General features: G+C 35.8%; 1 protein-coding gene across 1 annotated transcript; it reads left to right on the top strand.

Annotated features, from left to right (window-relative positions):
• The first annotated feature begins 5,363 nt into the window (after window positions 1-5,363).
• Window positions 5,364-14,958, top strand: SYT4 (synaptotagmin 4). Its single transcript, XM_010358786.2, has 4 exons — window positions 5,364-5,606; window positions 8,432-9,246; window positions 11,003-11,123; window positions 12,200-14,958. Exons 1-4 carry the CDS (start codon window positions 5,573-5,575, stop codon window positions 12,505-12,507), a joined length of 1,278 nt encoding a protein of 425 aa, XP_010357088.1. The 5' UTR covers window positions 5,364-5,572; the 3' UTR covers window positions 12,508-14,958.
• The last annotated feature ends 8,683 nt before the right edge of the window (window positions 14,959-23,641 follow it).

The raw sequence follows: 23,641 nt of genomic DNA, 5'->3' as shown, positions 1-23,641 counted from the left end.
TATGATTCATTTTAACCTTACTCTTGCTTCGTGTTTTTTTATATCTGTCTATTTTATGTAAGACTATATATAATCCAGTAATTTTTGAGCTTTAATTCATGCCAGTTTTACCAGTGTTTATATTTTCAAAATAAATATTGTCTAATAATAAAACATTTGTTACATCTCCATTACCTGAAATGAATAATTTACTATACTTCTGCTCTGCCCAATCCCAGTTTTTTAGTGATAATGGAAGGCTAAGAGAGGCCTTACTTAGGAATAGATTGAAAAAAGGAGGGAGAGGAGCTAGCAAGAAATACATTCAAGATAAACTGAAAGACAAAAATCTTCTAGGAAGGCTCTAGATCAAATTATTGTTGAGATATCAAGACTTAGGAATTTGTGAAGTTTATTCAAAGGCCGCAGTGTGAAGGCAGGCCTAAAAAGTAAAAATAAAATGGATACAGGAGTCATAAAAACAATTAGTTCATAGAAGATAAAAAAAAGTAAGAATCTTGTGGAATATTGGGTGTTTGCATTAATGAAGGCCTTTGGTTTGTCTTTTTGGGAATTGTTGGTATATAGATCAAGGATATGTCAACTTGGCTTAAAAGACTTCACTAGAGATAGTGCTGTAAGAATTTAAATCAGAAGAAATCCATGAGTGCTGATAAGTCAGAAACTTCATAGTACAAATGAAACTTCAACTGATTCTTAAAGGATAAAGAATTTATAGAGAGATACAGGGAAACAAAGAATGCAATCTGTGTAAGAATCGTAATGAATCCATAGTGAGGGGGAAAAGGTCAATAAGAATAGACTGAATAAGATAGATGTGATGGCTGTAGAATAGTGCTGACCAGAGTTTGTAGAAAGAGCAAGGCAAAATAAATATGTATGTAATTATGATCTGATAAGAATTTTTGTCTAGTTCTAGAGAAAAAGCTGTCAATTTCTTCTGCAGTGTATAAGCTCCATGAAGAAAAAGATCATTTTTTTCATTTTGACAAATACAAATCCCTCACTTTGCAAAAATGTAGTGATACATGTCTAATACGTGTTGAAAGAAAATAAAGAAAAGAAGGTAAGCTTTATTTATGTATTTATTTATTTATTTATTTATTTGGTGGTTTGGGTTCACTGTCATGTGAACTATTAAATGTACATAGTATTATTGAGGACTCTGTTCTGTTCCACACATCTACAGCCATCTGATCTTTGACAAACCTGAGAGAAACAAGAAATGGGGAAAGGATTCCCTATTTGATAAATGGTGCTGGGAAAATTGGCTAGCCATAAGTAGAAAGCTGAAACTGGATCCTTTCCTTACTCCTTATACGAAGATCAATTCAAGATGGATTAGAGACTTAAATGTTAGACCTAATACCATAAAAACCCTAGAAGAAAATCTAGGTAGTACCATTCAGGACATAGGCATGGGCAAGGACTTCATGTCTAAAACACCAGAAGCAACGGCAGCAAAAGCCAAAATTGACAAATGGGATCTAATTAAACTAAAGAGCTTCCGCACAGCAAAAGAAACTACCATCAGAGTGAACAGGCAACCTACAGAATGGGAGAAAATTTTTGCAATCTACTCATCTGACAAAGGGCTAATATCCAGAATCTACAAAGAACTCAAACAAATCTACAAGAAAAAAACAAACAACCCCATCAAAAAGTGGGCAAAGGATATGAACAGACATTTCTCAAAAGAAGACATTCATACAGCCAACAGACACATGAAAAAATGCTCATCATCACTCGCCATCAGAGAAATGCAAATCAAAACCACAAAGAGATACCATCTCACACCAGTTAGAATGGCAATCATTAAAAAATCAGGAAACAACAGTTGTTGGAGAGGATGTGGAGAAATAGGAACACTTTTACACTGTGGGTGGGATTGTAAACTCATTCAACCATTATGGAAAACAGTATGGCAATTCCTCAAGGATCTAGAACTAGATGTACCATATGACCCAGCCATCCCACTACTGGGTATATACCCAAAGGATTATAAATTATTCTACTACAAAGACACATGCACACGTATGTTTATTGCAGCATTATTCACAATAGCAAAGACTTGGAATCAACCCAAATGTCCATCTGTGACAGACTGGATTAAGAAAATGTGGCACATATACACCATGGAATACTATGCAGCCATAAAAAAGGATGAGTTTGCGTCCTTTGTAGGGACATGGATGCAGCTGGAAACCATCGTTCTTAGCAAACTATCACAAGAAGAGAAAACCAAACACCGCATGTTCTCACTCATAGGTGGGAACTGAACAATAAGATCACTTGGACTCGGGAAGGGGAACATCACACACTGGGGCCTATCATGGGGAGGGGGGAGGGGGGAGGGATTGCATTGGGGAGTTATACATGATATAAATGATGAATTGATGGGTGCTGACGAGTTGATGGGTGCAGCACACCAACATGGCACAAATATACATATGTAACAAACCTGCACGTTATGCACATGTACCCTAGAACTTAAAGTATAATAAAAAAAATAAAATAAATAAATGTACATAGTAAATGTTGAATGTGTTAAAGAAAAACAAATGTAGTAAAGGGATTTCTGTGATACCAAATGAGGAGACATCTGTCTTGCAGTATTTTTACTTGGGTGTGTTTGTAATATAAATCTATTCCATTAGCATTAGAGTCAGCATTCATAATATAATAATATGGAACATTGAAACAATTATCCATTTCCCATTATCAGATACTTTAGTCTACTCCACCCACATACCAGTGGGTAAAATGATATTTTAGTAAAATGATATTTTATTACTAATGTAGGTATTACTAAAGATTACTGAAGAACATTGCAATGTTTTCAAACCTTTTGAAATTATATTTTTCTTGGCATGAGGTTCTAAATACATTCACCAATAATATTTTTCAAAGAAGGGAACAGAGAAAATATAGACTGAACTATACAATTAATAATAACATAAACAATAATTTAAAAATCAAAATATATACTACATTAAATTGTTATAAAATAGAACAAAAACAATCATATAATTAGTCATCAATAGCTTTCAGATTAAACTGAATTGCTTAAAACTAAATTCAAGTGTTCTGTTAATTGTTTCTCAAATTATATATAGACATTTGCAACTGGAAAAGAAAGTAATGTAAAAGTTGAACCACTTTAACAGTGAAAGAATCATTCTGAAGTAAATACTGCCGCCTGCACAGAATGGTCTGTGTTTGCCAAAGCAAGAACTTGTTTGAGGCTGTGTGTTTTGGGTGGTGAAAAAGTGGTTACCTAGCAACAACTCCTCCTCCCAAGTCACCCCTTCTAGAGCGGTATTTTGCACGTCAGTAAATTGGTTACTTGTTTGATGGATCTAAAAAGAATAATTCAATAATGTGGTAGGGTGTGAATCTCAATCATAAAATCTTACAGGTTTTTCTCTGTGTGGGGTCTGTCTACTGCCCACTCCTCATCTGGTGTTGCTAGAAACTTGTCTAAAGAGACTGAGTAATACCTAAAATGTTATTCATCAAATGAAAGTGAGGGAAACTTCAGACATTTAATTAATAACAGTTCTTTTCAGTTTGCTTATAAAGCAAGCAATGAAATAGTTACTTAGTCCACAATAGTGTTAGCTCTGGGCAAGAGGTAATCTTATCACGATGCTTCCTCAGATGTCAGACAGCAAAGGATGGGTGGGTTTCATAGAAATAGAGTTTAAACAATCTGTACAGTTTACAGATAACAACATTTTACTATCTGAAGGTAAAATTAATGAGATACTAATTTATATAGAACATGCACATAAGGTATTTATGTTTATAAAAAATGAACTTAAACATATGTTAGCAATAACTTAGCTAGAAAATATACACTTTAGTAAATATCATACCATGTATTTGGTCCACCTGTGATATGCATCACAAATAAATGCCACTTATTCTTTAACCTAATAGGTATTTATTTCTAGGGACAACCCCACCGGGTGGGTTTTCCTCAATTATGCAGATAATTGAGGTAATCTGAATAAAGCGAAATGATAAAGACACAACCACAGACTCTGCCAGTGGAAAAATTAAATACAGCAAATTAGTTTGTGTGTTTTCATAGCATGAAGATAGAAAGTTTAAAAAAATGTGTCAGAGGAACATTCAAATGCCAAGTATGTGGGAGCAAATAGAATGGCAAAGAAAAAAGACTGGTTTATAAAATTTTCCATGATGCAAAGAACTGAAGCCAATTTCTCCCCAGACAGAGCCTTGATGCTCTGGGCTGCTGCTAGCCAATGTGCAGGGACCTGCCACTTGCACAGTAGCTTTCTGAGACTCACCCTGTATCCCTTCTCCCACATCCCAGCACACACTGAATGTCATTTGCTTATTAACTCCAGAGCAAAGAAATTCTTTGCAGAGCAATAATTGACAGTTGGAGTTACAGCCTGACTTCTTTCCTTTGAAAAATTGCTAAGCATTTGTTTTAGAAAGGCACACTCTTCAGATTCAAATGAATCAGAATCTGACAACATATTTTTCCGTTTTTCACCTCGAGAATATCATCAGTTTAGAAAACGGAATGTTTTCCTTTGAAATAACCAGTGCTACCAATGTTACCTCAGATGTTGGCCTGATTATTGGAACTATTTTGTACAAGCATACTAGAAGTCAGGCCTTTTAACCATAAATGTCATTTCAGAAGCAGTGTCATTATATGCAAAAGTCATAACTGAGAGTGAGTCTGAATATCCAAGGAATTATTCCCATCTGTTCCTAAGTGCTTTAACTGGTCAAATGTCAGGTATTAAAGGGAAGAGAGCTGACAGACCAGGAAGGATCAACTGCACCAGCAAAATATTTAGACTAACAATGTATTAGAACATAAAGGATTATAGTGGAGAAACTATCTTATATCAAATGGATCAATTTGTAGTGAATCTTTTCTAAATGTAATAAGTGTCACAGGTATAACATGTCAAAGAAAAAACTAAAAAGCAAGAAAATACGTTTTTGCATCTTAAAATGAGTCATTTGAACCAGAAATTTCTCCTCTGTAAGTTACGTTATTCTGATAACTCAGAAACATAATTTTATTCATCTAGGTGATCAGGAGATTTTATATTAGGAACTGACAGGGATCTGTTTCGGGGCTCATCTCGGTAAGCCTCTGAGCCCCCACAAAACAGCAAAGCTAATCTCTAGTGGTTCAACAGTTAAAACAATTGATGAGCGTGTGTTGAATCCTCAAGAGAGGAGGGAGGAAGCAAGAAGGAAAGCTTGAAGGGAGGAGGGGAGGGGGGCAGGTGCTGATTTCAGCCCTGTAGCGTCAGGATTGCGTCAATTCGGGTTCCAGCCACGTCTGGAGTCTCGGAGACGAGCTTCTCAGAAGAGCCAAAACAGGAACCGAGGTGGCAAATCACTGTGCGAGGGCGAGTGGACCTCCCTCTTTGCCTCCTCCCTGTTCCAGGAGCTGGTCCCCTGGGCTCTGCGCTGTTGTTTTCAGCGCTCGGAAAGTCGGCGCTTCAGATCCAGGCAAGTGAATCCAGCCAGGCAGTTTTCCCTTCAGCACCTCGGACAGAACACGCAGTAAAAAATGGCTCCGATCACCACCAGCCGGGAAGAATTTGGTAAGCAAGTTACTGAACTTATGACTGCGGTTGTTCCTTGAATACTCTGGGGTGGGCTGTTTATTCATTTATTTTTTCCCTGGTTGGTGAATACAGATTTCCTAGGTAGTTAATTTAAAAGGAAAATGAGAATGGCAGTCAGGCAATTGTGGCTTACTTCTGCGGCTTCTCTCCCTTCCTTAGTATCTCTCTCCTTAAAACTGTCTTCTGTTAGAGAGAATTTACCTTCAAGAAGTTCTTAAATTTTCAGGTACTTCTGTAAATTGCAGTACGCACTGAGTAAAGAAAAAGGGTTTTGTTTTTCCCATGTTGGTTTCATCTATTTTGTAGGTAAATCTATATTTTATTAGGAGAAGCTAAATATATCTCTGGTTACAGTGGGGCTTGATCTTGGTTAAAGAAAGCAACTTGTCTATTGGGGTTTGGCAATGTATATTTATTACAGGGTGTTCCATATGGGTGTTTTTGTCTGCTATGTTTTTCTAGTATCTTTGAAATATGTTGCTAGTGAAAGACAGAATCATATGGTAGTAGGGTTAAAGGGAGTTTCAAAATGCACTGGCTCAGCCTGTTTCATCTCACTGCTGAGCTAACCCAGATAGATGAGGGAAGTATTGTGGGTTGCACAATTAGCTGAAAGCTGCTGGAAACTTGAATTAGGGCTCCAATTTTCCCGTTCAGTTTTCCTTTTCTTACACCAAATTTTTGGTTTCAGTACATAAAATTAGATGTAATTCTTAGGATAAAAAAGCACTATTTTTAGAACCCAATGTATTCCAAATGAAAAAGGTCAGAATTTTACTTACATGTATTTTGTAAATCATGAAATTTCATAGAAGTTTGTGAAGAGGAGTGATATCTACAGATGTATGATAATCGTTATTAAGCTGAGTAAAATAACTATGATCTTGGCTTTCAAGATTATAAGACCTGATCAGTAGAGAATACATAGGGAGTAGATAAGTGTTTCCATGTTATATAAAATGTTTGCCATTTGACATAAATATCAAATAGGGACAATTTATAATATTCATAAATGAATTTCTTTCCCAGCCTTCCATTTGGGTTATTGGGTTTATTTTGGTATGATGTTTATTCCCAATTCTTCATTTGAAACCTGAATGATTTTCTAAAACGGAGGAATTTTTAGAGACTGTACTAGTGAAAATATGTTCTAGCATGGTCTATCAGTCTACTTACAAAAATGATTTTCTGCTGTTTTTATTGTTTTTACATTGGCTAAAGAACTGTCTCAGTTCATGACTCTGCTTTTGCTCCCTAGCCTTGGGTTATTATAGCCCAGGAATGTGGGTGCATTTTTTTTCACAAAGACTTGAATAGAAGGAAAAACTGAAAAGCTGGTGCTAAGTTTAGCAGATTATCTTTAGCTCTTGCTTTATATTATAGTAGTCACTGTTTCTTTTTTCTACCTAGAGAAGTCACAGGTTTATTTCATCTTTACATGATTCATTTTCTATACATTAAAATACAGGATTTTTATTGAGGTTTTATTGGATTTTTTTATCTTCTACTTTATTTGTCTTTTCTTAACCTTACATTCTCTGAGTTCAGGTTTATAATTATGAAGTAGATTGGCAGAAGATTTGGGGGGATGGGGAAGGGAAGTAACAAAAGACTGGATTTCTTGTGGTTATTTAGAAAAGTTTTAACCCTTTCTGGGCTGGAACTTATAACTTTATTATTCACTATTTAGGATAAAAAGCATATTGCAATGGAACAAAATGTATATAATATTACATTAGTTGTATTCACTTTGATGATATTAAGCCTTGACTCTATTGATTCACTATGTATGGATGTAGTAATACTGCTTTTGCTTCCATGGTGTTACTAACCATTTGTTTAAGAAAGATACTTACACATAAAATAGGATAAGCCTTATGCATAATCGATATTACCTAATGTCAGTAATTTAATGTGCCATTATTCAAGAAAATAATGATAATTTCAGTTTGATTATCATTTGCCATGCCATGTGCTAGCGGAAGAAACAGTTATAGATAAAATTGAACTCTAAATTTCACTGTTCTCATTACATGTCAAGGAATGCTGATTCACTTATAACCATTGTTCTGTTTTTATCTTATTTAAGTTTAATTCATTTATACTTTGAAAATGTCAGTGTTTGAGAAATTTGGGGTTGTCATACAGAGGGATGGTAGTGTTGTAAGTTACAAAATATTGGTACCCTGTTACTCTTTGGTTTTTGTTTTATTTTTCTCTAATATATGTGTATTTCTTTTACCACTGTTCCATAATTGGGTTGAAAATTATTAATGAGTTTGTGGCAATGCCAAATACTGTTTCAGAATTTCCTATAATTAAGTGAACCACTGGGTCCCTAAATGTTTGCTGCTTGAATTCTGGGTAAAGAACTACTTAGAATTCCAGTAAAAATTGATGCTCTGGAAAGCCTCAAAAATGACAACAAAAATTAATGAAATTAGTACTGATCCATCATCTCGTAGTTGTCTCATGTTACCTGAGAAAACAAAAATAGGTCAGAGTCATTAAGCATTCCCCCGTATCTGATTCAGGACCAATTTTGTCTTTTCATTTCACTAATGAAAAACTACTGAAATGAAGGAGTTTCTACTATACTTTATGTTTTTCCTGTGGGGATGTGTTTGTATCTGAAGTTAGTGATATATATATATATATATATATATATATATATATATCAGTTGGACAGTAATTCAATCTATTCAACCTATAGCAATTGCTAGCTCTGTTAGGCTTTTCAAAAGGCTCATATCTCCAGCTCTGCTTCTTTAATGTATATTATTGGTCATTTGATTTTTCAGATGAAATCCCCACAGTGGTGGGGATCTTCAGTGCGTTTGGCCTGGTCTTCACAGTCTCTCTCTTTGCATGGATCTGCTGTCAGAGAAAATCATCCAAGTCTAACAAGACTCCTCCATACAAGTTTGTGCATGTGCTTAAGGGAGTTGATATTTACCCTGAAAACCTAAATAGCAAAAAGAAGTTTGGAGCAGATGACAAAAATGAAGTAAAGAATAAGCCAGCTGTGCCAAAGAATTCATTGCATCTGGATCTTGAAAAGAGAGATCTCAATGGCAATTTTCCCAAAACCAACCTCAAACCTGGCAGCCCTTCTGATCTGGAGAATGCAACCCCAAAGCTCTTTTTAGAAGGGGAAAAAGAGGCAGTTTCCCCTGATAGTTTAAAGTCCAGCACTTCCCTTTCTTCAGAAGAGAAACAAGAGAAGCTGGGAACTCTCTTCTTCTCCTTAGAATACAACTTTGAGAAAAAAGCATTTGTGGTCAATATCAAGGAAGCCCGTGGCTTGCCAGCCATGGATGAGCAGTCGATGACCTCTGACCCATATATCAAAATGACGATCCTCCCAGAGAAGAAACATAAAGTGAAAACTAGAGTGCTGAGAAAAACCTTGGATCCAGCTTTTGATGAGACTTTTACATTCTATGGGATCCCCTACACCCAAATCCAAGAATTGGCCTTGCACTTCACAATTTTGAGTTTTGACAGGTTTTCAAGAGATGATATCATTGGGGAAGTTCTAATTCCTCTCTCGGGAATTGAATTATCTGGAGGAAAAATGTTAATGAACAGAGAGATCATCAAGAGAAATGTTAGGGTAATTTATTTTCAGTGCTTAAAGTATTTATAAACATTCTTTTATGTAGCTTTTTGGTGTCTGAGGAATTTTCATTAATATGATAAGCTAGTACATATCATCCTTACTATGTTTAATTATTATTAATTATAATCTAATGGAGATCAAGGGAATAGAACAGATGAAATAAAATTTAATCCATAACTGAAATACTCAAAGTGTTTTAATGATATGAAATAAATATACATTCTTTATGGATATTTAGATATCACTTATGTAAATACTTTTGTTAATCTCTATCATAAATATTTTGACAAACACTGCTACTTTAAAATATAGGTGAATATTTCTTATTCATAGGCAAGTTAACAAAGAGGTTTCAAGGTCAATGTAATTGAATTTAAAATTTAAATTTTAAATTAAATCAATTATTCCTGAAGATTTGGAAATTGTATTGACTTTCCATGGAACTGCTTTTCAAGGAGGAGGCATCACGTCATATTCAATTATCAATGCCCATCTCTAAATTGTATAGTAGGAAATGAGTTCCTCTATTTTTGTAGTTATACTACTCTGGTAGTTCTGAGTTTATTAGAAAAAAATAAGGCATCAATTAAACAAATTTAATCCCATCTTCACTTTAAATTTGAAACTCAATTGATTTCAAAAGTAGTATTTCAGAATAACTTCTCTTTATATTAGAATTACTTATAAAAATAAATAAACATACTAATTTACGTTTTTGAAACAACATAGTGTTTCAGAACTGAAAATCTGACAGCTCATTTTGACTGTCTCCTCTCCTACTGAAATTAATGAAGGTCAAGGTTCAGAGACATTCCACAGCTTGTTTGAGACACCCGGCTGATTTAGTGGCACAGTGGGAATAAGGATCTTTCTTCTACTCTTATTCTCCTTAGAATGCCTACTTATACAGCTGTCCCATGTTAGTTTTTGTATAAATATATTGCAGTTTTAGTTTTGTGTCAACCATCACTCTTAGTTGCAAACAAACACCAAGTTAATATCTTGTTACTTTCAGTCAACAATTTTACTTTGAATTTTTGGATATGTTATCTATTGTCTTTAAAGTACAAATGAAATCTAAGTAGCATTCAAAGAAGGACGCTATGACACCGTCCCAAAACAATTCTCTCCAGTACTTAAAATCAATTCAATCCTTGGCTTGAATGGAAATATGCTGTTGTTAGAGGCAGAGGCAGAGAATTTTAACTCCATTATCCCTCTGTGCCAGGAAGGTAGTTGGGGTCGGAATAAATCTCACTGGGACTGACTTCAAATTTCAATATGTCGGTGGTAAAGAATTTGAAATCAAATTAAACTTATCTAATTTTTTGCATGAGTGTGTGTAGAGTCATTTGACCCAACACATACTCATGCAAATAATTAGATAAGCTTTATTACTAGTAATAACTTTGAAAAGTAGAGATGTTGTTAAAAACCAAAAGCCAAAAATTATCCTATGTAGGATATAATTTAAATATACTTTAAACATTTCTAAGTAATGGGTGTGGCCAATTTATTGCGAATTTTAACATTCTGTAGTACCAAATAAGACCACAAGATGGCAGGCAGTGGTTTTTCAAGCAGCGATGGTCCTGCACAAAAGCTTTTACTCTTCGATTCCTTAGAATATTAAAATAAAAATAAGTAAGAAGATTACATTTAAATGACAATGCTATTTAAACTTTAATGAAAGTACAAACTTCAAAGCTAAAAAGACAGAAATACTTATATCACATTTCTCTTTCTTTAGAAGTCTTCAGGACGTGGTGAGTTACTGATTTCTCTCTGCTATCAGTCCACCACAAATACTCTAACTGTGGTTGTCTTAAAAGCTCGACATCTGCCTAAATCTGATGTGTCCGGACTTTCAGGTAAGAATGCTTCTGAAATACTCAGGTTTACTGTATGAGTGGAATGTATTTTACTGCAAATGAGCCCACCTACTCTAACTCTTTTATGTTTTATCTTTTCTCTAATACCTTATTTATCTGCTGTAAAAGTTAGCTTTTAGTTTTGTGACTAACTTTACAAAAAAATGAAACAAAACACTAATTTTTTGTTGTATAGAAATGAGAAACAAAATAAGCTACAGTTTAACATTACCTGAGTTCAAATCCTAACCCTTTCATTCCTTAGCAAAATACTATTGGGTATGTTTCTCAACCTCTGTACAAATTGGCCATAATACTACTCATCCTGAGGGGCATTGTGAGAACTAGAAACACATACTTCTTCAAATATCATCTAATGTTATTCCTATTATTATTTAATGATGGAAGTTGAAAACATGGTCTTAAAAGATTAGATTATGAAACTAAAATTGACTCATATATTGCCACCAGAAAAAGGCAAAAGTATTGTGATAAGGTGGCATGAACTTAATATCTACATACTAACAATGACACAGAGAAGCTCAACACTAGGAAATAGAAAGCAAATCCAGCCTGTGACTAAAGAAATTCATAAAAGTTAAAACTAAAAAAAAAACATTGATATTATGGACTCTAAATCCTTATTCTATGGAAAACACAGCCAAAAGTCAGGGAAATAGACTTACCCAAAGTCACACAAGTCAGTAAAGCTAGATGTTGTCTAATATATATTTTTTTCCTTCTATTCTATTCTTGGACTAAGTTAATAATAATCAGAATGGGTCCATAGAACATTCTATTTTCTTTCCTTTTGTGTTACCTCTTTTCCTATCATTAATTTTTCCCCTTATTCTCGAATTTAGAACTTTTTTTTCTTATTTTCCATATTCTTCCTTATTTTCAGTTCTGTTGACAAGAGAAAGGCCAAGCTTTATCCATATTTTTCCTTTGATTTTACTTATTTTTCTGGTAACCACATGTCATTGGCATGCCATGTTCTCTAAGGGCACTGTTATATTGATATCAGCTCTCTAGCCCAGTTATGCCATTGTAATGCCTGTTATGTTCCATTGCAGATCCCTATGTCAAAGTGAACCTGTACCATGCCAAAAAGAGAATCTCCAAGAAGAAGACTCATGTGAAGAAATGCACCCCCAATGCAGTGTTCAATGAGCTGTTTGTCTTTGATATTCCTTGTGAGGGCCTTGAAGATATAAGTGTTGAATTTTTGGTTTTGGATTCTGAAAGGGGGTCCCGAAATGAGGTAATCGGGCAGTTAGTCTTGGGTGCAGCAGCAGAAGGAACTGGTGGAGAGCACTGGAAAGAGATTTGTGACTACCCCAGGAGACAAATTGCCAAGTGGCACGTGCTCTGTGATGGTTAGCATCCCAGCCATGAGTTGGAACTTAAAGGTTTTTACTAGGCAAGGAGAAATTTTCTTTCTTTCGATATTGGATTGCAAGCTTGGGAAATCAAGCTACCTTTTTTGTTATTGTTGCTAGAAATGGATTGAATTAGTAGACCAGAAAGTAACTTCAAATGTGTTTCATGATAATTTCCCTATTTATTAGAAGAGTTGGATAAATTTTCATAAGATATTCAATTTTTCCTTCAGACTACCAGTGATATAACTAGGAATAATCAGGCATTTTATGAATACTGTGCCAGAATCCCAAATTAAAAATGTGACAATCTCATTGGAACATGTCACAAAAAGTTAATGTGATTATTAAGATTTAAAAATGAAGAGTATGCCTTGCCTTCTGAAAATTTATCCATTTATCTTCAGGTTGGGGAAATCAATTTTTCTTTAATTCCAAAGATACTTAAAAAAATGTCCTCCAGTTTGTATTTATTAATTATGTCATGTGCAAATGGTTGTCCTGCATATAAAAGTATCTGGTCATTTCAGTTTGGTTTGTAATTATTTGATGCAATTTTATCATAAGGGTAACTTAGATGCATTTCAAAAGGACAGTGAACAAGCTGAGAAATGATTTTGTCAAAGGGCTGAGTTGAGAACACTGTGGCTGAAATATAATTTTTCTCCCCCCTAAGGTTACATGTGACTCAAAATTTTGTAAAATATAGCCTCACTTAAGAACCATGGCCTTGGATTATTCACTGCCTGTCACAAGCCTCAGTGTGGCCTGAGAAAACCCTATGTACCTTCGTGAAATCGTTGAATTAGTTAGTGAATAAAGAAATAAACTTCAACTAGAAATCCAGTTAGAAGCGCAATTTTCTTATAGGAAATAGGTATAGTGTGCAAGTGTACTTCTAAGGCCATGGTTTGTACCGAGTCAGCATGGCCACCGAAGTCTTCATTTAACTTATTGTCCCCCAGAATAGATTAAGATACTACTTGAAAAGACTGTGAAGATTTTTTACATTGCCAGATAAAAAGTGTTACTTAACCAACAAACAAATGTAAGACTACAAAATCGTTCAAGAGCAATTCTAACGTAATTTACATATGTTCACGCAAAATATACTTAGGCTGTCAAATTAGCACAACAAAGAATGTGTTTCACTATCTTTTCTAGGCTAATTTGTCCTGAGCTGTTGTCTATAGAGCAGTTTACAGACTTGTGTCTTGTATCATTTTCCAGTGCCAGTGTTCTGAAATTCATTCAGAACCTGTTAGAAATAAGCTGCACCCTGTGATTATTTGAAAAGAATTAACTTGAGAGTAATGTCACTATATCTGAGTTTTTAGAGAAGTATGAGTGGAACTTGAGTACAGTTGAATTATTAAATATGCAAGTTAGAAATTAAGTCTACTGAAAAATTTACATTTTGAGTCAGGTTTTGTGTCAGTACTTTAGCAGTTTTTGAGAATGTGTTTGATATCACAGTGTTTGTAAATTCTATGAAAAATGCATTTTCCAAACAACTTATACATGCTTTTTATGACTATGCCTAATGTAAAGAAAATGTATTACATTCTGTATGTACAAAGATTAAAAATCAACCTCTTTTTTGTGCTTTTAAAATGACTTTGGGATTAAAAAAGCATATTTCCCAATCATTGTCTTCATTTCACTACAAAGTCACCTCACGGCATCTTGCTCCACTCGGCATTTCTGTGAAAGCAACATGAAATGATCTGTAGTAGGTGTGTAGCTTGGGGAAGTCAAATGGCCATTTTATACATGTACATTTGGTATCATGGGCCATGGAACAGAGTATATTTTGGACCTCTGAAAATTTGTAAGGGGCCAATTCTAAGTATTCTTCACAGCAGCCAGAGAAGTTAATGGTGGTAGCAGCTGAGGTATGGTTGTTGGACGAGGGTGATTTTCTTTTTTAAAATGGAACAATGAAACCAACAACAAACACTTTTAAAATTAAAATGGGTAATTTGTAAATAGTTTTTAGCTTTTAAAATTTGAAGTGTTTTTGAGTGTGAAAAGTTGAGTAAAACTATTTGCAACTGGTTTTAAGAAAAGAAAGAAGAAAAACAACAAAGGAATTGAAACAGGCAGGGAGATCTTAGTACCTAATTTCATCATTTCTGAAAAAATGTACTGTTTTAGAATGTATTACAATATCAATGTGAATATCTTGAATCCTGTTACAAATCCTGCACTGTATTAAACATGTAAATTAATTGTTTGTCTGATTAGCCAATCTCACCACCCAAATGGGGAGGTATCCATGTTTGAAGAACTGTGTAACTCAGTAATTGACTTGTTCTGATGTTGTAACTCAATAGAAGTGTTTTGGAAGGAAGCATGGTGTACGAGACAGTGTCTGTTCTTTTGTGCCAGCTCTGTATGATGTTTGTAAGACCATGTTTGTAAGACATGAATAAATTGCTGCTTTTGCCCAACCCATTTCAATGCAGACTTTCTGCCAATGGATTCTGTACTAAGGCTTCTCTTATTGCTGTCTGAATTTTCAAGTTTCCCTAGTGGATCTCCTTGCATAGGTTAGGGAACACTAATTAATGAGCACTGAAATCTTTCATATACATTTTAAAAACATCTTCATCACAATCACCTGGAGCAGATATCATTATCCTTAGCAAACAGAAACAAAACGTGAGGATCAAGGAGCATAGGCAATGGAATCAAGTAGGAAGGAGTAGTACTCAAGAGGATTTCATGGCCTGCCCTGCCCTGCCCTCCATACCATTCCACTCTCCTCAAGGAGACCTCATCAACTGACTTTGCTAGATTTTCAGGCTCTTTCTCACATTCTTTGTTATTTTTCTAAATTTTATTCACTTTTCTATATTTCATTTACTTTTCTCCCCAGTATTTTCAGCCACCATTCTTTATTTACTCTCCTATTTTTTTCCTTTATCTCATTTCTTATGTTAACATCTTTCATTACCTATTTTATATCACTGCTTTTATATTCCTTTTTCATTTGTTTCACATCCTGAGAAATATTTGATTAATAAAATTATGTGGACCTGGATGTCTTACTTTTTCTTAAACAAGGAGGGAAAACAGACCAGAACATCTGTAATATATTATATTACCATTATATACACCAGCTAAGGCAAATGGGAACAACAGGACCCACCATCTAGAGAATCAGACATTTTTCACAGCTCTAGTCTTTACAGAAACATTCATTCTATGGTAATCACATGTTGAAAAAAATGATCTTGCAAATGGAATAAAACTGGAATTTACTGCTAATTTATTTTGTTTCAAATTGTATTAATCGTAGCAAAAGTGTACACAGGCATGTTAAAAGAGTCATTACATTTTAAAATTCAAGTATATTTTAAGGAAACGTACCTGCCAAAAGCAACTAGAGATATGGAGGACATTTTCCAAGGAAACTAGTCATTAGGGAAATGCTAACTAAAACCACAATAAGATACCCTGCACACCAATTATAATAACACAAATTAAAGTTTTGAAAATGCCAAGAGCTGACAATGTTATAGAGGAAATGGACCCCTTGTACACTGGTAAAAGGAATACAACATGTCCAACTGCTTTGGGAAGTTAAGTTATAATTTTCATAAGAAGTTAAAAATATACCTATTACGCGACTCAGTTCATTTTGCTCCTAAGTATTTACTTAAGACAAATGAATGCATACGTTTACACAAAGGCTTGCGCATGAATTTTCGTAGCAGCTTTATTTGTAATAGTAAAAACCTGGAATGAAGTCAAATGTTCATCAACAAGTGAATGAACAAGTAAAATGTGGTATATTTACAAAATGGAATACTTCTCAGCAATAAAAGTGAATGACCCCTTGATACATACAACAAGTACCAAAACATCCACACAGCAAGTACTAAAGTATACCAAACTGTATGCTTTAAACTGTGTGCAGTTAGTTATATATACATTAAACCTCAATAAAGCTTTTTAATGGGAAATAGAAGTCAACTATAACCAAACCAAAAAAAGAAAACAATACTAATATCACTGTCAAAAATATCATTCTCCAAAATTAATAATATTATATAACATACTTTAAGAGCAGTTCTTTTTCTTTCTTAAGGTACATTGTCTTAAGAATGTTTAAATAGAGGATTGCTGGCAAGATGGTCAAATAGGAACAGCTCTGGTCTCCAGCTCCCAGCGAGATCAACGCAGAAGGCGGGTGATTTCTGCATTTCCAACTGAGGTACCCGGTTCATTGCATTGGGACTGGTTGGACAGTGGGTGCAGCCCATGCAGGGTGAGCCAAAGCAGGGTGAGGCATCGCCTCACCCAGGAAGTGCAAGGGGTCAGGAAATTCCCTCCCCTACCCAAGGGAAGCCGTGAAGAACGGTGTACTGGGCCCAGATACTGTACTGTCCCCACAGTCTTTGAAACCCACAGACTAGGAGATTCCCTCCAGTGCCTATACCACCAGGGCTCTAGGTTTCAAGCACAAAACCAGGGGCTTCAGGAGTTTTTATTTCATACCCCAGTGGTGCCTGGAATGCCAGCAAGACAGAATCATTTACTCCCCTGGAAAGGGGGCTGAACGCAGGGAGACAAGTAGTCTGGCTCGGCGGGTCCCATCCCCTTAGAGCCCAGAAAGCTAAGATCCACTGGCTTGAAATTCTCACTGCCAGCACAGCAGTCTGAGGTCTACCTGGGACGCTTAAGTTTAGGTGGCAGGGGAGGGGCATCCCCCATTCCTGAGACTTGAGTAGGCAGTTTTACCTTCACATGTAAACAAAGTCTCAGGGAAGTTCAAACCGGGTGGAGCCCACCACAGCTCAGCAAGGCCACTGTGGCCCAGCTGCCTCTCTAGGTTCCTCCTCTCTGGGCAGGGCATCTCTGAGGGGAAAAAAAAAAAAGGCAGCATCCCCAGTCAGGAGCTTATAGATAAAATCCCCATCTCCCTGAGACCAAGCACCTGGGGGAAGGGGCGACTGTGGGTGCAGCTTCAGCAGACTTAAAGGTCCTTGCCTGACAGCTCTGAAAAGGATAGTGGATCTCCCAGCACAGCGTTCAAGCTCTGCTAAGGGTCAGACTGCCTCCTCAAGTGGGTCCCTGACACCCATTTATCCTGACTGGGAGACAACTCTGAGTAGGGGCTGAGAGGCACCTCATACAGGAGAGCTCTGGCTGGCATCTGGCGGGTGCCCCTCTGGGATGAAGCTTCCAGAGGAAGGAACAGGCAGCAATCTTTTCTATTCTGCAGCCTCCACTGGTGATACCCAGGCAAAAAGGGTCTGGGATGGACCTCCAGCAAACTCCAGCAGACCTGCAGCAGAGAAACCTGACTGTTAGAAGGAAAACTAACAAACAGAAAGGAATAACATCAACATGAACAAAAACGTCATCCACTCAGAGACTCCATCTGAAGATCATCAGCATCAAAGACCAAAGGTAGATAAATCCATGAAGATGGGAGAAACCAGTGCAAAAAGGCTGAAAATTCCAAAAACTAGAACACCCCCCTCCTCCAAAGGATCACAACTCCTTGCCAGCAAGGGAACAAAACTGGATGGAGAATGAGTTTGATAAATTGACAGAAATAGGCTTTATAAGGTGGGTAATAACAAACTCCTCCGAGCTAAAGGAGCATGTTCTAATCCAATGCAAGGAAGCTAAGAACCTTGAAAAAAGGTTATACGAATTGCTAACTAAAATAACCAGTTTAGAGAAGAACATAAATGACGTGATGGAGCTGAAAAACACAGTACAAGAACTTTGTGAAGCATACACAAGTATTAATAGCCGAATCTATCAAGAGGAAGAAAGGATATCAGAGATTGAAGATAATGAAATAAAGCAGAAAGAAAAGATTAGAGAAAAAAAATGAAAAGGAGTGAACAAAGCCTCCGTGAAATATGGGACTATGTGAAAAGACCAAATTTACGTTTGATTGGTATACATGAAAGTGATGGAGAGAATGGAACCAAGTTGGAAAACACTCTTCAGGATATTATCCAGGAGAACTTCACCAACCTAGAAAGACAGGTCAACTTTCAAATTCAGGAAATACGGAGAACACCACAAAGATACTCCTTGAGAAGAGCAACCCCAAGACACATAATCGTGAGATTCACCAAGGTTGAATTTATGGAAAAAATGTTAAGGGCAGCCAGAGAGAAATGTCAGGTTACCCACAAAGGGAAGCCCATAACACTAACAGCAGATCTCTCTGCAGAAACCCTACAAGCCAGAAGAGTGTGGGGGCTTGAGAGGCACCTCATACAGGAGGTGCCAATATTCAACATTCTTAAATAAAAGAATTTTCAACCCAGATTTTCATATCCAGTCAAACTAAGCTTCGTAAGCAAAGAAGAAATAAAATCCTTTACAGACAAGCAAACACTGAGAGATTTTGTCACCATCAGGCCTGCCTTACAAGAACTCCTGAAGAAAGCACTAAACGTGGAAAGGAACAACTGGTACCAGCCACTGCAAAAAGCATACCAAATTGTAAAGGCCACTGACACTATGGAGAAACTGCATCAACTAATGGGTAAAATAACCAGCTAGCATCATAATGATAGGCTCACATTCACAGATAACAATATTAACCTTAAATGTAAATGGACTAAATGCCCAATGGAAGACATAGACTGGCAAATTGGACAAAGTCAAGCCCCATCAGTGTGCTGTATTCAGGAGACCCATCTCACCTGCAAAGACACATGTAGACTCAAAATAAAGGGATGGAGGAAGATATACCAAGAAAATGGAAAGCAAAAAGAAGCAGGAGTTGCCATCCTAGTCTCTGATAAAACAGACTATAAACCAACCAGGATCAAAAAAGACAAAGAAGGGCATTACATAATGGTAAAGGGATCAATGCAACAAGAAGAGTTAACTATCCTAAATATGTATACAACCAATACAGGAGCACCCAGATTTATAAAGCAAGTTTTTAGAGACCTAAAAAGAGACTTAGACTCCCACACAATAAAAGTGAGAGACTTTAACAACCCCTGTCAATATTAGACAGATCAATGAGACTGAAAATTAACAAGGATATTCAGGAGTTGAACTCAGCTCTGAACCAATTGGACCTAATAGACATCTACAGAACTCTTCAACCTAAATCAACAAAATATGCATTCTTCTCAGCACCTTATCACACTTATTCTAAAATTGGCCACATAATTGGAAGTAAAACACTACTCAGCAAATGCAAAAGAAAGGAAATCATACAAACAGTCTCTCAGACCACAGTGCAATCAAATTAGAACTTAGGATTAAGAAACTCACTCAAAACCACACAATTACATGGAAACTGAACAACCTGCTCCTGAATGACTACTGGGTAAATAACAAAATTAAGGCAGAAATAAAGATGCTCTTTGAAACCAATGAGAACAAAGACACAATGTAGCAGAATCTGTGGGACACAGCAAAAGCAGTGTTTAGAGGGAAATTTATTACACTAAATGCCCACAAAAGAAAACAGGAAAGATCTAAAATCGACACCCTAACATCTCAATTAAAAGAAATAGAGAGGCAAGAACAAACAAATTCAAAAGTTAGCAGAAGACGAGAAATAACTAAGATCAGAGCAGAACTGGAGGAGATAGAGACATGAAAAACCCTTCAAAAAATAAATGAATCCAGGAAGTGGTTTTTTGAAAATATCAACAAAATAGATAGACAACTAGCCAGGCTAAAAAAGAAGAAAAGAGAGAGGAATCAAATAGACACAATAAAAATGATAAAGGGTATATCTGATCCCACAGAAATGTAAACTACCATCAGAGAATACTATAAAAACCTCTATGCAAATAAACTAGAAAAATCCAGAAGAAATGGTTGAATTCCTTTGAGGCGGTAATTAGCAGCCTACCAGGCAGAAAATGTCCAGGACCAGATGGATTCACAGCCAAATTCTACCAGAGGTACAAAGAGGAGCTGAAACCATTCCTTCTGAAACTATTCCAAACAATAGAAAAAAAGAAAATCATTTTATGAGGCCAGCATCATCCTGATACCAAAACCTGGCAGAGACACAATAAAAAAGGAAAATTTCAGGACAGTATCCCTCATGAGCATTGATGCGAAAATCCTCAATAAAATACTACGAAAACAAATCCAGCAGCACACCAAAAAGCTTATCCACCACTGTCAAGTTGGTTTCATCCCTGGGATGCAAGGTTGGTTCAACATATGCAAATCAATAAACATAATCCATCACATAAAGAGAACCAATGACAAAAATCACACAATTGTCTCAATAGATGCAGAAAAGGCCTCTGACAAAATTCATTACCCCTTCATGCTAAAAACTCTCAATAAACTAAGTATTGATGGAATGTATCTCAAAATAATAAGAGCTATTTATGACAAACCCATAGCCAATGTCATACAAAATGGGCAAAAGTTGGAAGCATTCCCTTTGAAAACTGACACAAGACAAGGATGCCCTCTCTCACCACTCCGATTTGACGTACTATGGGAAGTTCTGGCCAGGGCAATCAGGCAAGAGAAAGAAATAAAGGCATTCAAATAGGAAAAGAGGAAGTCAAATTGTCTCTGTTTGTAGATTACATAATTTTATATTTGGAAAACCCCATCGTCTCAGCCCAAAATCTCCTTAAGCTGATAAGCAATTTCAGCAAAGTCTCAGGATACAAAATCAATATGCAAAAATCACAAGCATTCCTATACACCAATAATAGAGAGACAAATCATGAGTAAACTCCCATTCACAATTGCTACAAAGAGAATAAAATACCTAGGAATACTACTTACAAGGGATGTAAAGAACCTCTTGAAGGAGAACTACAAACCACTGCTCAAGGAAATAAGAGAGTAAACAAATAAATGGAAAAACATTTCATGATCATGGATAGGAAGAATCAATATTGTGAAAATGGCCACACTGCCCAAAGTAATTTATACAATCAGTGCTATCCCCATCAAGCTACCATTGACTTTCATCACGTAATTAGAAAAAAACTACTTTAAATTATATATGGAAACAAAAATAGCCTGCATAGCCAAAACAATCCTAATAAAAAAGAACAAAGCTGGAGGCATCATGTTACCTGACTCCAAACTATACTACAAGGCTACAGTAACCAAAACAGCATGGTACTTGTGCCAAAACAGATATATAGACCAATGGACCAGAACAGAGGCCTCGGAAATAATGCCAAACATCTGCAACCATCTGATCTTTGACAAACCTGAAAAAACAAGCAATAAGGATTCCCTATTTAATAAATGGTGTTGGGGAAAACTGGCTAGCCATATGCAGAAAACTGAAACTGGACCCCTTTCTTACACCTGATACAAAAATTAACTCAACATGATTAAAGACTTAAACATAAGACCTAAAACCATAAAAAGTCTAGGGGAAAACTGAGGCAATACCATTCAGGACATAGCAAAGGCATGGGCAAAGACTTCATGACTAAAACACCAAAATCAATGGCAACAAAAGCCAAAAATTGACAAAAGGGATCTAATTAAACTAAAGAGCTTCTTTACAGCAAAAGAAACTATCATCAGAGTGAACAGGCAATCTACAAAATGGGAGAAAATTTTTGCAATCTATCCATCTGACAAAGGGCTAATATCCAGCATCTACAAAGATCTTTAAAACATTTACAAGAATAAAGCAACCCCATCAAAAAGTGGGCAAAGGAGATGAACAGGCACTTCGCAAAAGAAGACATTTATGCAGCCAACAAACATATGAAAAAAAAAAAACTTATCATCACTGGTCATTAGAGAAATGCAAATCAAAACCGCAATGAGATACCATCTCACACCAGTTAGAATGGCGATCACTAAAAAGTCAGGAAGCACCAGATACTGGGTGAGAGGATGTGGAGAAATAGGAATGCTTTTCCACTGTTGGTGGGAGTGTGAATTAGTTCAACCACTGTGGAAGACAGTGTGGCAATTCCTCAAGGATCTAGAACCAGAAATACCATTTGACCCAGCAATCCCATTATTATGTATATACCCAAAGGATTATAAATCATTCTACTATAAAGACACCTGCACACGTATGTTTATTATGGCACTATTCACAATAGTAAAGACTTGGAACCAACCCAAATGTCCATCAATGATGTACTGGATAAAGCTAATTGGCATAAATACACCATGTAATACTATGCAGCCATAAAAAAGGAGGAGTTCATGTCCTTTGCAGGGACATGGATGAAGCTAGAAACCATCATTCTCAGCAAACTAACTCAAGAACAGAAAATCAAACACCGCATATTGTCACTCACGAATGGGAGTGAAACAATGAGAACACATGGACACAGAGAGGGGAACATCACACACTGGGGTCTGTCGGTGGGTAGAGGGCTGGGGAGGGACAGCATTAGGAGAAATATCTAATGTAGATGAAAGGTTGAGGGGTGTAGCAAACCACCATGGCATGTGTATACCTATGTAACAAACCTGCAAGCTCTGCACATGTACCCCAGAACTTAAAGTATATATATTTTTAAAAGAATGTTTAAATATATGTAAAATATTATATTTTATATAATGTTAAATGTATTACATTTTAAAGTAATTTGAGATAGTTTCTGTGTATTTATGCCATCAACTCATTTATTTAAGTATATCTCTTGTTTGCTTTTTATTTCTACTTAAAAATTTTTCATTCTAAATACAGTTCTATTTCATAGTGATGAAATTTTTCCATTTTCTTATTTCAAATTTGCAACAAAAATATATAAACTAAAGCTTATCTTTATGCACTCAAGCTGTTCCCTCCTCTCCCATACTTTTAAAAGTTTTGGGTTGATTCTTCTAATTTTTAACATAAATAAATATGAGTATTTGTATATTTACATATATCTCTTTATTAGATGAATGGAAGCATGAAATACATGTTTTTTCTACTTTATGTTTTTACATAACAATATATTCCAGAAATAATTCCCTGATTGCATATAGGGATAGTCTTCCTTTATAAAGCTTTATACTACTCTCTTAACGCATCAATTTCAAATGCATGATGGTTTAATTTTAAAGGCCATCATTTAAAAAAATGTGTTTTATTGATCTTTACATTTCATAGTAGCTAGGTCAGGGTTTTGCATATAGTAAGCTCAGTGAATATTTATTTAGTTAATGAAAGTTTGGGACACTATA

The sequence above is a fragment of the Rhinopithecus roxellana genome, chromosome 21 (genome assembly GCF_007565055.1).
Source record: "Rhinopithecus roxellana isolate Shanxi Qingling chromosome 21, ASM756505v1, whole genome shotgun sequence".
Classification (NCBI taxonomy): domain Eukaryota; kingdom Metazoa; phylum Chordata; class Mammalia; order Primates; family Cercopithecidae; genus Rhinopithecus; species Rhinopithecus roxellana.
Note: the sequence above shows the minus strand (reverse complement) of the source record. Positions and strands in the feature narration are given on the sequence as shown.